This window comes from Pipistrellus hanaki (genome assembly GCF_964339955.1).
Source record: "Pipistrellus hanaki genome assembly, chromosome: X".
Classification (NCBI taxonomy): domain Eukaryota; kingdom Metazoa; phylum Chordata; class Mammalia; order Chiroptera; family Vespertilionidae; genus Pipistrellus; species Pipistrellus hanaki.
Window position 1 is genome coordinate 76,415,275 of NC_140524.1, and position 18,364 is coordinate 76,433,638.

At 37.1% G+C, this 18,364-nt stretch overlaps 1 protein-coding gene across 1 annotated transcript in view; it reads left to right on the top strand.

Annotated features, from left to right (window-relative positions):
• The window catches only part of LOC311614653 (putative P2Y purinoceptor 10), a 76,286-nt gene extending 71,514 nt beyond the window's left edge, over nt 1-4,772 (top strand). Inside the window, exon 2 of the mRNA XM_084869743.1 lies at nt 3,342-4,772. Coding sequence (XP_084725869.1) covers nt 3,387-4,337 — 951 coding nt within the window. The 5' untranslated portion in view covers nt 3,342-3,386 and the 3' untranslated portion in view covers nt 4,338-4,772. The remainder of the gene's footprint in view (nt 1-3,341) is intronic.
• The last annotated feature ends 13,592 nt before the right edge of the window (nt 4,773-18,364 follow it).

The following is an 18,364-nucleotide window of genomic DNA, read 5'->3' on the forward strand; positions in this document are numbered from 1 at the left end:
AACATTTTAATTGGCTGTGTTGGGAGGTGAATAGGCACTTTTCCAGACTCCATGTTGCTTTCAGTAGTTAAAGTTGAGTCTGTCTCAATTTCCCATTAATTACATAAAATGTGTAGCAAACTGCTTTTGCATACAATTAAAAATACAAGGCAACATTAAAATGTCATTTTTTTCTAAATAAGATACATATGTCATTTCCTAAAAAATATCAAACATTTAGGTTGTTAAACAGCCACTTTCAAGGCTAAATAAGCAATAGTATAATGTGGTTTTTTTGTTTGTTTTTTTTTTTGCCAAAAGCAATAATGTTCTGATCCAGAAAAGAAGAAAGACAATGCCATTTTGGAAATGAATGTCTAATCAGAATTAAGGGAAGATTTGAGAGGAGACAGGATTGTTGTCTTTCATATTTCAGATGTTTTCAGCTTAGCCTGCCCCTTCTCACAGTCTGGGAGCCCTTAGGGATGTCCTACTATCAGCTTAGACCCGCTCCCCATGGGAGGCAACCAGGATGATCAGGGGAAGGCAACGACGCCCCCACCAGCCTGCTGCTGCTGCCACTGCCAGCTGCTGCAGCTGCCAAGGTGTTTTCATCAACATGGAGTCCAGTCCCTTCACCACAATAAATAAATAAATAAATAAATAAATAAATAAAATGACAAATTTTCTTTAGGCATTTTCAAGATGTCTCTCTCATAGAAGATATTTCTTCCCTTCTTTCTTCTTTCTTCTTTCTCTTTTCTTTCTTTCTTTCTTTCTTTCTTCCTTTCTTTCTTTCTTTCTTTCTTTCTTTTTCTTTCATTGTTTTTATTTCTTTCTTTCCTCACCTGAGGATATTTTTCCATTGATTTTTAGAAAGCGTGGAAGAGAGAGGGAAAGACAGAGAGAAGCATCAGTGTGAGAGGGGCACTTTGATTGGTAGACTCCTGCATGAGCCCTGACTTGGGCCCTGGTCAGGAAGGATCCTGAAACCTAGGTACATTCCCTTGACCGGAATCAAACCCAGACTCTGTGGTCTGCAGGCCAAGGCTCTATCCACTGAGCCAAACAGGTTAGAGCAGAATATAACACTTCTTAGCCCCTCCAACATCAGACATTCATTTTTTCCTTCAAGAGTGAGGTGGGAAAACCCTAGAACACCTATTGGATTCTTATTACCCAAGTTACCAAGAACACTGTGAGTGATGTACCGAGAGCTTAGCCATTGAGTGGTCAGAAAAGGTGTTTTCTCTGCAGCTAACATGCAGAAGTGGGACAGCCAGCATGCCATGGCTGGCAGGCCCTCTTCTCTCCAGGCCTGCTCTATCCATGGTTTGCCTCACTGCACACGCAGTCCCATCCTGCCCACCTGCATGTGCAACCTCCACCTGAGCAGTCATAATATTATGGCATCCCGGACAATTTGCATAATATATATATATATATATATATATATATATATATATATTCAGTATCATAAATCATAATGAAAATGAAAACCACAGTGAAATATCATTTCACACCTGTCAAAATAGCTAATAATAAAAAAGTCAACAAAAGACAAGCGTTGGTGAGAAATGTGAAAACTACTGTACTGTTGGTTGGATTTTAAGTTGGGGCAGCCACTATGGGTAAAAGTATACAGGTTCCTAAAAATACTAAAAATAGAACTACCATAATACCCAGCAATTTTATTTCTGGGTATTTATTTAAAAATGAAAAAAAAAGACATATGCACTTCAATGTTCATTTTGTCATTATTTACAAAAGACAAGATATGAAAGCAGCCTTAGTATCCATTGATCAGTGAATGAATAAGTTATTTATGAAATATTACTCAGCCATAAAAACATAAAAAGAGTGAAATCTTACTATTTGTAACAACATGGATGGACCTAGAAGGTGTTTTGCTAAGTGAAATAAGTTAGAGAAATACAAATGCTGTATGATTTCACTTATATATGGAATCTAATAAACAAAATATAAACAAATTCACAAATACAGAAAACAAACTGAGGGTCACCGAATGAGAGGGGAGTTGGGAGGGATGGATGGAAAGGTGAAAGGATAAATAAGTACATATTGGTAGTTACAGAATAGTCATAGGGATGTAAAGTATAGCATAGGGAATATAGTCAATAATATTGTAATAACTATGTATGATGCCAGATGGGTATGACATTTTTCAGAGTGCATAAATGTCTAATCTCTTTGTTGTACACCTGAAACTAATATAATATTGTATGCCAACTACACTTTAAAATATTTTAAAATTTAATCATCCATATTGATATCTTTTTACTGTGCTTGCCCTCTGGGTTGAAGTAGAAAATAGCCCCTTTTATTACATCTACCACCAGATACCCTCTAGTTCTTCAGTAGTCTGGTAGTGTCTTGAAATGGTTGCAAGAATAGTCTCAATATATGTGAATGTCTGAAGCTACTATAATTCTGTAAGTAAACACAGATCTTTAAAATTACAGAAGCTTCCAGAATGTGTCATGATTAGTAAGCAGAACTAATTTTACCTTCAACCAAATTCTGAAAGAGGCAAAAGTAATCTGAATTGCAACATCTTTTCCAAGCCCCTATCATCCCCAACCTGGCAGCCATTCTCTAGGCTTTTAAAAAATATATTTCTTTATTGATTTTAGAGAGGAAGGGAGGAGAGAGAGAGATAAAAACAACAGTGATGAAATAGAATCATTGATTGGTTGGCTACCTCCAGCTCACCCCCCCCCCCCCCCCCCCCGGGATCAAGCACACAACCCAGGCATGTGCCCTTGGTTGAAATGGAACCTGGGACCCTTCAGTCTGAAGGTTGATGCTCCATCCACTGGCTAGGGCCATTCCCTAGGCTTTTATCCTATGTTTCATTTCCAAAGTTGCATAAATTCACCTCAGCAATTACCTAATCCTCAATAAAATTGCAGTTAAAACTGATTAATTTCTTCCAGAGTTGATGATAGGGAAATAAGCTAGATTCCCAATTTAAATACAAATGGAGACAACTGTAAAGCTGAAATGTGGAACCCCACCGACAGTTGGAATGCACATTTGGGAGATATTTCTTGATGTCTTGTTTATTGGTAATTTCTACAAATTTGGTTATTCCCTTTGATTACAAAGGGAAAAATATGACTGAATTTATTTCTAAAATAATGATCCTTTTGATTACTGTAACTATATTCCAAAATACTTATCCATTTATAGAGTGGCATGCTATTTTTAGTTTATGTAGAAAAGATCTAAATTTATGAAAGTTGACACTTGAATACTTCTTTAGTAGGAAACAAATATATTTGTATACCCAAATATAAACTGACATGCCTTTGATGCTATTTTTACTCTATTTTGGGCAGAAATCATCTGATGCTTTTCTTAAGGAAGGAACATAAATCCTTAAGATGGTAGGTAACAGCACAAACAGTACAAGAGCAAAGTGCACTGACATTCAAATGCCATTTCAAGATACCCTGTATGCAACCACCTACATCTTCATATTCATCCCTGGTCTTCTGGCTAACAGTGCAGCCTTGTGGGTTCTGTGCCGCTTCATCAGCAAGAAAAATAAAGCCATCATTTTCATGATCAACCTCTCTGTGGCTGACCTAGCTCATGTGCTCTCCTTACCCCTCCGGATTTACTACTACATCAGCCACCAGTGGCCTTTCCAGAGGACCCTTTGCCTGCTGTGCTTCTACCTGAAATATCTCAACATGTACGCCAGCATTTGCTTCCTGACCTGCATCAGCCTTCAGAGGTGCTTCTTTCTCCTCAAGCCATTCAGGGCCAGAGTCTGGAAGCGTAGGTATGATGTGGGCATCAGTGCTGTCATCTGGGCCATCGTAGGCACTGCCTGTTTGCCACTTCCAATTCTGAGAGGTACTGGCTTAGCCAACAATACTGAATCCTGCTTTGCTGGTTTAAGGCTTCAACCCATTAGCATGGCTTCTTCCATTGGCATGGTAACTGTAGCTGAACTTGGAGGATTTATATTACCTGTTATCATTATTACTTATTGTACATGGAAAACCAGAAAATCTTTACGGGAATTCCAAGTTCCTCCTCAGAATACCAAAGAGAGAAAAAAAGCTTTGCGGATGGTCCTGATGTGTGCAGTGGTGTTCATTGTGTGCTTTGCCCCTTACCACCTCAACTTCCCACTTTTTATGATGGTGAAGCAACATGTATTTTCAAACTGCTCCTTTATCAAGAGTATTCTATGTTTCCATATAATTTTCTTGTGTCTTGCAAATCTGAATTGCTGTCTTGATCCAATTGTATATTATTTTATGACTTCAGAATTTCGTGATAGGTTTTCAGAACATGATGGCCTGTTTTTAAGTCATGTGTGAGATGCAATGACAGTGTTTTGGAGATTCATCACAAGAAGAAAGATCTTCAAATTATCTCCCTCTAATTTTTGCATGATTCCAAGACAACATAATCAAACAATTAGCAAGAATGATCTATATGATCTGTCAGCTTAGCTATGTCACCTTGAATATTTTTTTCTAAAATGATGTTGACTGCCTTAACAAAACATGCACCCCTTTATTCTCAAAATTACTCTTTTGAAGGAACTACTCATGTCTATATATTCTGTCCAAACAGAAACAAATTTTTCTTTTTTTTTTTTGAAAACATTTTTCTTTACAGAAAGTAATAAGCAACTGAATGAATTGTCCAACTGTTCCTCAGCAATGGGTATAGTCTTTTCACCTTCTCCTACCAAAATCAAACAAGAAAAAAAAAATAATACACACACACAGCAACAAAATGTAAATTGGAAATAGGTAGATATAGGTGAATTTTGAAATGTTTTAAAATGTACATGAAAACAATATGATCCTAGCTTTATTTAGAAAATAACATAACTCTTAAGCAATGTAGGCTAAAAAGGACAGGTTTATACTAATAGAAGTTATGAGAATTGATACTTTTATAATTTAAAATGTCTATGAGACTTACTTTTTCCTCTTGGAGAAAGAAACAATTCAGATAAATCCCAAATATCTCAAAAATATCAAGACATTCACACAAAACACATACACGTTAAACACAAAATAAACTTGTGTTCTAACATATTATACAAAGTTCAGAGTTTCAGGGTTTGCAAAGAGAGTTCTTTGCTTGAGTATGTGTGATGTGATGCATGCTTTTTTATATTGACACTCATTCAGAAAACATTTTGTTTAATTTGTTCATTAAAATCAATTGTGCCATGGTCTGCCTGGATTAATTCACTTAAGTACCACCTTGGTCAAAATATTGCTTGATAGATTTAAACAATGAAGACACACACATGCGTAGAGTTTTTCAGATGGACCTCTTTTCTTACAGGTATGTGTAAAGAAAATAATGGTGAATTGAGTCTTACTATAAATGGAAAATTACCATTTTAATAATTACTGTGGTGAAATTATTTTGTAATACAAATCACTCCCATTGGAAATTTTGAAACTTAAAATTTTATACATCAGTTTTTATTAAAATAGTATTTTAAAAAGCAGTGATTACTTTTATAAAATTATATTCATGCAATGAGTAACAATGTTTCAGTCAACGATTAAGCACATATGATGTTGGTCCCATAGATTATAATGAGGTTGAAAAATTCTTATTGCCTAGTAATATCGTAGCTATCATAATGTCATAGTGCAATGCATTAATCATATGTTTGTTGTAATGATGTTGTAAACAACCCTATGTGCTACCAGTTATATAAAAGCATGGAACATACATTTCTGTATAGTGCATAATACTTGATAATGATAATAAATGACTGTTACTAGTTTAAGTATTCACCATACCATTTTTTAATATTAATTTTTCATTTCTTATTGGTTCTTCTTAATTTCCTCTTCGTTCTTACACATATTGTCGAATTTGTCTGCCATTCTTTACAGCCACCTTATGATCATTTCTATGAATTCTTTCTCTGATAGGCTGATTTCCTCCATTTCTTTTACTTCCTTTTCTAGTGACACTTGTTTTTTTTTGTGTGTGTTTTTTTGTTTTGTTTTGTTTTTCATATGTGGGTTGTTTCTTTGTGTCCCCATGGTATCTCTGCTCCAGATATCTGGTTATGTAGTTCTCTCTCTCCTGCATTTATTTAAAGGCACAGAATATAACACAACCAAGTACAACACACAAGACACTTAAAAGAAATGTATTCACAATATTAATAACCTCCAGTAATGGTGACCACCAGAGAAAGGCAAATTAGGGGATAAGATAAAAAGAAGAAGAGTAAAAAGAAAGGAAAATAGGAGTGTCAAAATGAAATTGGGAAAATGGAGAAAAGTAAGAGATAAGAATAAGACTAAGAGAGAAAAGGGGAACGAACTATATATATGGGAAGAAAACTCCAATAGAACAACCACTAATTCTAGAAAATGCCAGCAACAAATACCTGGGGATTAATAAAAACTACAACACCAACTAATATCAAGTGAGGCAAGAGAAGACAGAAGTAAAAAACAAACAAAAGCAAAGCAAACAAAAACAAAACAAAACAAAAAAAGAATAAACAAAACAGTATCACAAAAAAAGCATAAAAATTCAATATAATCAACATTCAAGCAGAAAACAAAAAAAGGACAGAGGGAAAAATAATTTTTTGGATAGTTAAGATAGCAAAGAGAGAGGTGTGTATGGACTTGTAGGAGGAAATTGGAAATTCCCTATATAATTAGGGTGAACTTTTAGCAGGGGGTAAACAGAAAAAATAGGGAAAATCTAAAGCAGGAAAGGGTTAAGATAAACAGGACAACAAGAGGGGAAAGGTTAGGAAGAGAGAGATGGCATAAAGGTAGAGTGGAGATAAGGTAAAATGATGCTAAAGGAAAGATGAAAATAGAATGTAGAACACTAATCAGAAAATAAAATGACACTTTAAAGAAAAAAAAGGTAAAATAGTAGTAGTAATGATACTGATTGAAAATAAAAATGTAATAATTAAAAAGATAAAATCAAGTGAGGAAAAAAAGAAAAAATAATTTCTTAAGTAAAAGATGCAAAAAATGAAAATAAAAATAGAAAAATAAAAAATAAAATGTGTAGTAGTGAAGGGCATTCACTACTTCTATTGTTCTGTTTGACAAGCCTGTTTCCAAGTCCAGACAGTATTGCAGTTCCCAGCATTCCACTGCTCCTCAGTGTTGTAAGCCAGTCGTGATTTTTAAGCAGGTGTTGTCTTAATTTCTCGTATTCCTTTATTTTTGATTACACAAGAATCAATTTGTGATTCAGACCCTGGGTGGCAATGTTTGTGGATTGACTTGCAGGTCTCTATGGCCTCTATAGCCTTCTTTCCCTGTGGCACTCAATACCAGTTTGTATAGATGGGCTGCCTCAGAGCTGGCTCTCTGATGGTCTCTCTCCTCTCCAATTCCCAGGTTCCAGAAAAACAATTCCCCCCTGCAGTTTCCCAGGGTGTCCCCAACTGGGTGGTCCTATATATTGGGCTTAGTAATCAGAAGTAAGGAAATGAAGAGGGAAAAGCCCAAGTGTACAAACAATGGGTCTGCACGCAAGTCTACACAGCCTGCACAACTTTGAAATTCATAGGCTGTCCTTTTCCATCAGATCGAAATGTGTTGCTTTTAAGAGATCCCTTCTGTTAGCAGCTCTGAGGACCCCCTTCCACATTCACGGATCATGCCAGCCCCAACAGCCTCAGACTTTTCTAGTCACAGACTTCCCTTGTCCTCCAGGTCCCACAAAGTGCGCATTTCTCTCTCCCGCCTGGACCAGAGACTTCACCTTATCCCAGGTGAAATCTGACCTTTCTGTGGTGGAATGAAGAGCTCCTTTGAATCCGAGTGTTTGCGCCAATTGGGAACAGTTGTTCTGGGGCTCCCAGCTGTTCAGTGGTTGCTGCAGTTGTGAATTTTCCAGCTTCTGATAAGATCCACTTTCCCTTTTAAGATGGCACAGTTTTCGCATCAGAGCCCATAGCTCTGGGAGGGGACCCAGCCACAGTGTGGGCTGCCAGGTCAGGAGAACCCCATGTAGCTGTCTCCCACCTTCTCCTGGAGTTTAGCTGTCCCTTAACTTGCTATCAAACACTCCCCATGCGACCCTCAGCTATTCTTTCTTTTTCCTCCAGGTCATAAGGGTGTCGAACTCAATCAGAGAAGGGGCCAAAATCTAAAATCCAGCCTAAATCGCGTGCCGAATGGTTTACTGAACAGTCATAAACTGACAATGTCATAAACTGACAGCGGAGTGCAGTGATGACAGTGCGGTGCGGGCCACATTGCAAGGCCTGGCGGGCTGGATTTGGCCCGCGGGCCTTGTGTTTGACACATGTGCTCCAGGACAAGGCTCAGAACACATCTGTCTATTGTTCTGCCATTTTCTCCAACACTCTATTTTTATTTTATTATTTAAATGATAATATATATTATAATTTAAATATATATTATAATTTAAATATATATTATAAATTAAATTTATCATTAAATATATATATATATATATATATATATATATATATATATATATATATATATCTCCTTTGGTTGATTTCTTCCCACCCACCCTTGCCTTCCCTCTGATATTTGACAGTCTGCTCCAAGTTTCTGTGTCTCTGAATCTATTTTATTCATCAGTTTATTTTGTTCATTAGATTCCATATAAGAGTAAGATCATGTGATACCATTCTCTGACTGGCTTATTTCATTTAGCATAACACTCTCCATGTCCCTCCATGCTGTCTTAAAAGGTAAGAGATCCTTCTCTTTTCATCTTCAGAGTATTCCATTATGTAAATGTACCACAGTTTTTTTATCCACTGATCTACTGGTAAACACTTGGGCTGTTTCCAGGTCTTAGCTATTATAATTTTTACTTCCATGAACATAGGGGTGCATATGTTCTTTCTGATTAGTGTTTCAAGTTTCTTAGGCTATATTACTAGAAGTGGGATGTTGTTATTTAAATTGTTAAATTTTTGTTTTCCAATTATTCAACTTCTATTAATTAAAAAAAAATAAGAAAGCAGCAAGAAAAGTGTTGTTCAGTGGTTAAGTATTGACCAATGAGCCAGGAGGTCATGGTTTTATTCCAGGTCAAGGCACATGCCCAGGATGTGGCTTGATCCCCAGTGTGAGGTATGCAGGAAACAGCCAACCACTGATTCTCTCTCATCATTAATTTTGTATCGCTTTCCCCATCCTTTAGTATCTCTGAAATAAATAAAAACATATTTTTTAAAATAACAAAGCACCAGGAGGCTAAATAGAGTTTTATTCTATATATCTATACCAGCATTGTGAAACAAAAATTGTCAAAGATTGTCACTTACTAGCTTTGAAACCTTTGAAATGTCACTGTTCCTCTATAGGCTTTGGTTTCTTTATTTTTAAAATAAGGGGGTGTAGTACAGCCATTCTGAGCTCCCTTTCAACTCTAACATTCTAATAAATCTAATTTTTCAGTTAAAATTTTTTAATCCCATTCACATAAGAATATTACCAAGACAGGACATGATTCTTATCTTAACTACATGCAAAACACAAAGTTCCTGTTAGATCAGCTTTAGCTGATCAAATATAAGAGTGATGAATTAAACCTAATTTTTCCAAACAGGTTAATTTCTCTTTACAATTTTTGTTTACTAAGAGAGAATAATTATTTATTTCTACTTTTCCTTGGGCATTAAATTTGGTCAACCCTAGGCTTAAATGTCAGCTTCACCATTAACTATTTGACTTTAGGTGAGTTGCTTTATCTTTCTGTGATTTGGTTTCCTCATTGGGAATTGAAGCAAAAAAAGAAAAAAAAAATCCATACCTTCCAGTATTGTCATGAAGATAAAATGAAAATATACATGAAAATCCTTAGTGCAATGTATGATACCTGGTAGGTGTGCAAAATATGGTATTGATGGCAATCTATGTCATGTGTAGTTGGTACTACTAAAAAGTTGACTTTTTATTGCATCTTTCTTATGCCATTTTAATACTGCATTTCATCAATCTTCAGTTAAGCATGCAGATTGGAACCTGAAACGAACTCTTCCACTGACATCTCCTTTAGCATATACCCTATTGGCTTAAGATCTACATGATTTAGAGGAGAATAAATGAAAAATGTTAAACCTCAGAGAAGGTGTGGGTCGGGGGAGGAAGGGGAAGAAGACAACCAAGGGACTTTTGTGCATGCATATGAGCGTAATCAATAGACACAGACAACAGGGTGGTGGGGCATTAGAGGGGGGTTGGGGGTAATGGGGGAATAAGGACACATATGTAAAAAAATAAAAATAAATGTTAGGTCATGGCTGGTTTGGCTCAGTGGATAGAACGTCAGCCTGCGGACGGACTGAAGTGTCCCAGGTTCAATTCCGATCAAGGGCATGTACCTTGGTTGTGGGCACATCCCCAGTGGGGGGTTTGCAGGAGGCAGCTGATCCATGTTTCTATCTCTCTATCCCTCTCCCTTCCTCTCTGTAAAAAATCAATTAAAAATACATAGTCAAAAATAAAAATAAAATTTAAAAAATAAATGTTAGATGACAGGAGGAGTGTTTAGAAATGGCTCAAATTAAATAAAAATTATATGAGAAAATTGTAAACAGTCAAAAGAATTTGTATGAGCTGACTCCCAATACATGCGAATGATCTACTTCTGTGCATAAAAGTAGAACACTGAATATCTAATAGCAAATGCTGACTCATGAACACATCTAAGTTTGGTCTTATTTAAATAAGCTCTGGGTGATATTACTATTTCCATGGAAATTGGAACTTTCATTTAAATATCTGTATTCTACTACCAGTAATTATGTCTTGGTTTGACTCATTTTTATGTTTAACACTCAAAATTTGACTCAAGTGGCCATAGAGAAAACTGCAATGAGTCAAGTTTAAAAACAAGGAGACAGAGAAAACCAATTCACCAGATCTTCCTACACCCTCAACTTGAACCCAGACTAAAGTTAGCAAAATGGTAATAACTTACCCCAATGAGAATGTTGTTTATAGACCTTTAAACTTTGGGATCTAACTTTTTTTCTGTTTCTTCCCTGGTCCTGATTCTATTATTTATAAATACAGATACTTTATTTTTTATATAATCAGAAATAATGAGAAAAAATTAAGGAAGAAATGCTTTCCAAACTCTGTGATTTATTATACACAGTACTGAGCTTATATTACAGCTGACAATTTTACATTGTACCAAGCATTCTTGAAATTTATTTTGAGAAGCTGCACAACTTCAAACTCTGTTTCCCAGAGGTTCAAGCCTGTATTAGAGAACTCTGAGCAGTCAACCAATTGAGCTCTCACAGAGAAAATATAAGACTTCAGGCCAAAATATGAAATCCACTTAGTGCCTTATACTATCAACTTTAATATTGAAATTTCAGTTTCAAGTACAGTAACTGAAAGAGAAATTTTATGTCTGGGTAAACAAGAGAAACCAAGTAAATTCCATAATGAATTTTCTGTAAATTTCTGCAAATCAAATTTAAGAAATCCAAGAAAAATTGCCCTAACAAAGTCACTCTGGCAAGAATTTTATTTCTTCATTGAACCATCATGAGACAGGAAGGGATTTTTAGAAAATAAAGTCAGGGTATTTTATCTGAGTTCCACCTTCCCTTCAAAAATTAAAAAAAAGAAAGAAAAAAAAAACAACTACCCAGAAAATAAGTATTTACATTAACTTTACTTTACTCTGAGTGAAAAAGCCTGGCATTTGAGGCATGTCACTTTCCCAGTCACTACAAACCTGATTTCAGAAGGCTACACTTGTATCTTTGCTTTGGTCAGTGCTCCAGGAAACCATGTAAAACTATGGTTTCTCTTCCCCCAATTTTCAGAGTTTATCCCTTTTTCCCTGTTCCCATTAAACTACTATTGTCCTCCTGTTCTTACTTGTGCTCCACACTCTTCCCTAAGATGCTAATCACAAAGAACAACTTACTTATCAAAGGGGATTGTCATTTCAACACAGACACACACATTCTATTTAACATATATTGTATGCAAGGTCTCTTGCTTAGTTTGTACTGAGATGAAGGTTTTAAATAAAGGCATGGGGTGAGGGTGGAGGGATTTAGAAAAATAAAATAAAAAAGGAGAGAGAAAAGGAGAAAAAAACTCATGGAAAAGAGGGAGGTGGAGAAGGGATAGGGGAAATGGAGAAATAAATGGTGATGGACAGAGACTTGACTTGAGGTGGGCAACACAGTATAGTATACAGATGATGTGTTATAGAATCGTACATCTGAAACCTATATAATTTTATTAACAAACAAGAGGCCTGGTGCATGAAATTCGTGCATGGAGGGGGAGTCCCTCAACTCAGCCTGTACCCTCTCTAATCTGGGGCCTCTTGAGGGATGTCCAATTGCCCATTTAGGCCCGGACATCCCTCTCACAATACAGGACTGCTGGCTCCCAACTGCTCTGCCTGCCTGCCTTCAAGATCAGATGCACATTGGTCTTCAGACATTTTCTGTTGATAACACTGGCTTCTTTTGGCTGCAGAGCTACCTTGTATCAATAGTAGATGTTTAGACATAGCCCCATCTCCCTGCTGTCAGGTGAATGAGAGTCCTGGCTATCAGGTGGCAAAGAGCTGTCTGACCAACTGCTGATTCTCTAGGAGTGGGACTTCCTCCTCCCTGCTGTCAGATGGCTGTCAGGCCACTGAAAGCTGTCTGACTAATGGCTGATTCTTGCTGATTGTGTAGGGATGGGACTTCCTCCTCCCTGCTGTCAGAGTCTGGGCTAGCACAAACTGGGACACAGAATCAAGTCCCCCTGCACCAGAAGACTCAGAGTCAACTCCCCATCCACTTATGTGTTCCCCCTGGATGCAGCATCCACTAATGGAGTGGGCAGATCCTGTGCAACCCCTGGCCAGGCCCACAGGCCCAAACACTCCAGCCTCACTGCTCAGCCCCAGGCACTCAAGAGGTGGTAGAGTGGCGAGGGGTGATCTGCTACCAGAGTGGGTGAATCCCACCTCTCTGCTTGGTCTCTGGGACCCCTTGCTGGGTCGACAGGCCCAAACACTCCAGTGGTGGGGCTGAGGGGACTGGCACCACCATTTTGTTGCAGAGTGATGGTTAATTTGCATATTACTCTTTTATTAGATAGGATGTCACCCAAATAAACTCAATAAAAAGGGGGATAAACCCCCAAAAGCACAGTTGTGTGTGTTTGTATGTGTATGCAGGTACATGTACCACACAGTCTTACTTGGGGATATTTCAAGTAGTTAAAGCAAGTAGAATAGATACTTGCTGTGGTACCTTTTTGGTGAATATGGCCACATACCTTGGTTTTTCTACAATAAGGCTACATTGGAAAGATTGAAACCTTTTGTGTTTCTGAGAATTAAGGTTTTCTCTCATCATTCTCTCTCATGAGTATGTGTTGTGATAACAAATACCTAAGCCCTTTGTTTGTATTAATAAATTTGATGTCTTCTCCAATTAAAAGGTTTCCTCTCTTCATCATCCCAATTACTAATGATTTAAGATGGCCAGAGTTATCTGTGGTATCCTACATATACAGGATTTGTCAAGAAAATCTCTTTAAAATATTTTAACAACAATAGTGACAATCCATTTTACCACCATTTACAGTAATGTTGAGAGAATTTATTATACACTAGAGGCCCACTGCATGGATTCGTGCACTGATGGGGTCCCTCAGCCTGGCCTGCAGGGATCAGTGGACCTCTGTGCAGCTGCAGCCCAGCCTTACCTGCCAGCTCTTCAATCCCACACAGCATGAAGTAGTGTGCAAAGCGACAGGTGGCCAAGGAGGAGCCTGCACCCAGGTTGGGCACCGCTCCACTCCAGCTCATCCTGGCCCCTATGCGCCTGCCACTGCCACTGCTGGGGCATGCAGGGGGAGTGTCCATGGGAGAGGTTCGTGCTTTTGCAACTGTGCTAGCCAGCCATCAGTCCGGAGTCTGGCACCCATCTTTCAGCTGAGTGGCACTCTTACTATTGGAGAGCACTGACCACCAAGGGGCAACTCCTGCATTGAGCATCTTTTCCCTGTTGGTCAATGCTCATCATAGCTACTGGCCAATCATCTAGTAATCTGGTCATTCTGTCCCTTAAGCTTTTATATATACAGATAGGGTACAGTACTGAATATTTTTAAATTTGCATTCACATCATTAGGTAAGGTGAGGACACATAACTACGGATTGAGAGTGGAACAGGTGTTATTATCTCTATTTGACAAATGAGAAAAATGTGTTTTTTTTCCTCCAGAAAAACCTTACTTATATTTTCAATTCCAGAAATTAAATGTGTTATGTCTGAGACTATTATGCATAGTTCAGTAGCTTAGCCCTTTACATAGGAACTTAAATACTTGTATTAGAATTAACTATATATATTGTATAAACTATAGAGTTTCTGCAGTTACTCAATAAGCAAGACCCTAAATTCAGATGTTTTGTTTTAAAGGAATGTGCTACACAGTGGAAGGAAGAAGGTGGTTCTGATCTAGAAGTATATGTGAGGTTTTCAGATTCTAAAAAAGGGTAAAACCTGAAGTGGAAAGGAAGGCCCTATACTCGAGTACTTGCAAGAATGGAAAAAGAAAGCAACTCACAGCTGTGGGAGTAATGTAGGGTTATGCATCAAGCTTGGAATTTCACAGTTCTGGGGCCAAATTTGCAGAGACTGTGGCTTGAACTGATTGATGGTAGTGGAGCGTGGTAAATGTATGCCTTGGGCTCTATGTACTGCTGGAAAAATTTGCTCTTAGTGGAAGCCCTTCCAAACCAAACCCACCCAGAGAACACAGATGAAAAAAGCCTCAAAGATTTAGTACATTTCAGAAAGTTGTGGAGTTGAAAGTGGCCTCAGAAAAAATCATGTAATCTAACACCTTCTTTTTATAGATGCATAAACAGCCCCCATACAGGAGGTAGGGGACAAGTAGGTTATACACTTAGTGGGAGAGCTAGGGAAAGAGCCCAGCATAGCACTCCTTGCTTGTAGTTCTTTCTATTCACCCTACTTCAAAGACAGCTATAGCCTGGTAGCAAGAAAACAGCAGTCTGATCTGAGGCACTCTGCAGGTAAAGGGAGCCTCCGTTAGAAGAGAGTACTGTCTGATTTCAGCTTTATGGATTATCTACAAAATATGTTTTCCTACTTTTCAGTTGCCCGGGGAAACAAAAAAGTAATGATCTAGTTGTGCTTGGGTACAGAGAGAAGAGTACAGATATCTAGAAGCCGAGAACTTTCCATAGCTAGGGAAACAGCAGTATAAGGCTGTGGGGTAACAGAAGAGTTACAAATCATGCTTGGAATTTCACAGTATTGGGTCCAAATTTGCAAGAGCTGTATCTTATGGTAGGAACAGTGAGCAGAACACAAGAAATATGTACACTATGTGTACCTGGAGCACCAAGGAGGAGAGGGCTATGAAATTGTTGTGGGGAACATCTTCCAAAAGTTCTTTTCAATGTTTGATATTTTACCAGTCTCAAATAATTAAAATTTGCATTTTCTTGTAAATTGACTGAAGGCAGGAAGCATTATGTTGAAAATATAAAAATCAACAATCAAGAGTAATTTAAACCGCATAAAGGAAACCTGGGTGCAGGTTTCCTCATCCACATCCTTTTAGCATTTCAGTGAATCTTCTCTTACATCACTCTACTCACAGTCTATATCCTCATTTTGTCTTTTCACTAGTCAAATTTTCCTTCTGCCTTCCATCCATTCATCCCTTTTCTAAAATCTCTAGAATTCCTAGGTACTTCTCAGATCCTAGCTCCCAGCTCCCAAATCAGAATTCCCATATTCTTGGAAGCAGCTGATTATAATATAATAATTAATAACAAGATTTGGATCATTGTTCAAGCAAACTATACCCCCACATCCCTCACTGGCTTACATCTTAAGTTGTTTATCAACTCAAAGGAATGTCTCTTTAATTGAGGAATTGGCAAACTTTTTTTTCTAGAAAGGGCCAGATAGTAAATACTTAAGACTGTCCATGTAAGAAACATGCAAACCTGTAAGAATTTTTATGAGTTTATTTGAGCCAAACTAGGAACAACTGCCTGGAAGCAAAATCTGAACAGATTGATAAAATGCTCCAGAGAATGGCAGTTTTGCACTTTATTTTACAGTATACATTACAAATAAAGGAGGAGGTGTAAGGTGGTTACATAAAATTAATTGGTGTTAGATTAAAAAGGTGAGAAAAAGCAAAGCTGGAACATCTCTGGGATTAGATAAAAAGTAAAACAAATAGACACATACTTCTTTACACAGATGGTTACAGAATAGTAAAAAGTCAACAATTAACATGATAACAATAACATGAGAGAATTTGTGATCTCCTACTCTAGTGTAGGATTGTGCCTTGAAGGGTCTGGAAAAAGGAACTTATTATGACATCCAAAGATATGTTATTATACATGCAAAATGACAATAGACAAATTCAGTTAAGATAAATATTGACCATGGTCAAGGAAGATACAAGTTCAGGATATGACTACCTGCCAAGACCTGCTTTTAGTAAGAAAGTTTTAATTTCAGACTTTCCTATGTGAAATCAACAACAATAAGACACTCCAAATTATTCAAACACATGAAGCAAAATTGCATGATATTAAACAATAAATGAGTTACCAACATGATCAAGAAGGAAATCAAAATTTTCCTGGAAATCAATGAAAATAAACACACAATACCCCAAATCTCTGGGACACAGCAAAAACAGTCCTGAGAGGGAAATTCATAGCACTATAGGCATACTTCAAATATCAAGAAAAAATAGCAATAAACAATTTAGCACTACAACTTAAAGAACTAGAAAAAGAATAAGAAAATCACAGACTAAGTAAAAGGAGTGAAATAATAAAGATTAGAGCAGAAATAAAGAACATATAAACTAAAAAAAAAATTACAGGAAACCAAGAGCTGGTTCTTAGAAAGGATAAACAAAATTGATAAACTGTTAGGCAGACTCATCGAGAAAAAGAGAGGACACAAATAAATAAAATTAGAATCAAAAGTGGATAAGTAACCACTGACACCACAGAAATAGAAAGGATTGTAAGAAAATACCATGAATAACCATATGCCAACAAACTGGACAATGTGGATGAAATAGACAAATTCCTAGAAAAAATACACTCTCCAAAAACTGAATCAGAAAACCTGAATGATAAAATAACAACTGATAAAATAGAAAGAATAATAAAAATAATTTTAAAAAATTCCCACCAAACAAAAGCCCAGGTCCAGACCGCTTCAAGGGGAGTTTTACCAAACATTCAAATAAGAACTGACACATACACTCCTCAAACTATTACATAAAATCCAAGAAGAAGGCACACTTCCAAACTCTTTTTAAGGGACCAGCATTATCGTAATTCCAAAACCAGATAAATACACTACAAAGAAAAAGAATCACAGAGTAATATCCCTGATGAACATAGATGCTAAAATCCTCAACAAAAGAAACCATCAACACAACAACAAGAAAGCCTACTGCATGGAATAACATATTTGCCAATATTATATCTAATAAGGGCCTAATCTTCAAAATGTATAGAGAACTTATACTTCTTAATAAAAGAAAGATGAACACTCCCATAAAAAATGGACAGAGGACTTAGACTGTTTTCAAAGTGGACATACAGAATACTAAGGGACATATAAAAACATGATCAAAGTCACTAATAATCTGAGAGATGCAAATAAAAACTACAATGAGATACAATCTCATATCTCTTAAAATGGATATCATAAAAAATTCATTTCACTTCTAGGAATATATCCTAAGAAATAAACATCCATCAGAAAGGACCCTTATATCCATAGCCACACAATATACAATAGATACAATAGCTAAGATTAGGAAACAGTCTAAGTGTCCCTCAGTAGATGAGTGTATTAAAGTACAGTGGCACATCTACACAATGGAGTACTAAGCCATGGTAAAAAAGAAAGAACTCTTACCATTCATGACAGCATGGATGGACATGGAGAACATTATGCTAAATGAAATAAGCCAGTCAGAGAAAGATAAATATCACATGACCTCACTCCTTTGTGGAATATAATGAACAATATAAACTGATGAACAAAAACAGATCCAGAGATAGAGAAGCATGGAATAGACTGTCATACTTCAGTGAGAAGGCAGGAGAGGGTTGGGGGGGGGGCGGGGAGGAAGGCAGTAAGAGATCAACCAAAGGACTTATATGCATGCATATAAGCATAAGTAATGGACACAGACACTGGGGGATGGGGTGGGGACATGTGCTGGGGTGTAGGGGTTGCTGGTGAGAGGTCAATGGAGGAAAAAGGAGACATGTGTAATACTATGTGAAAAAGAATAAGAAAATCACAGACTAAATAGAATTT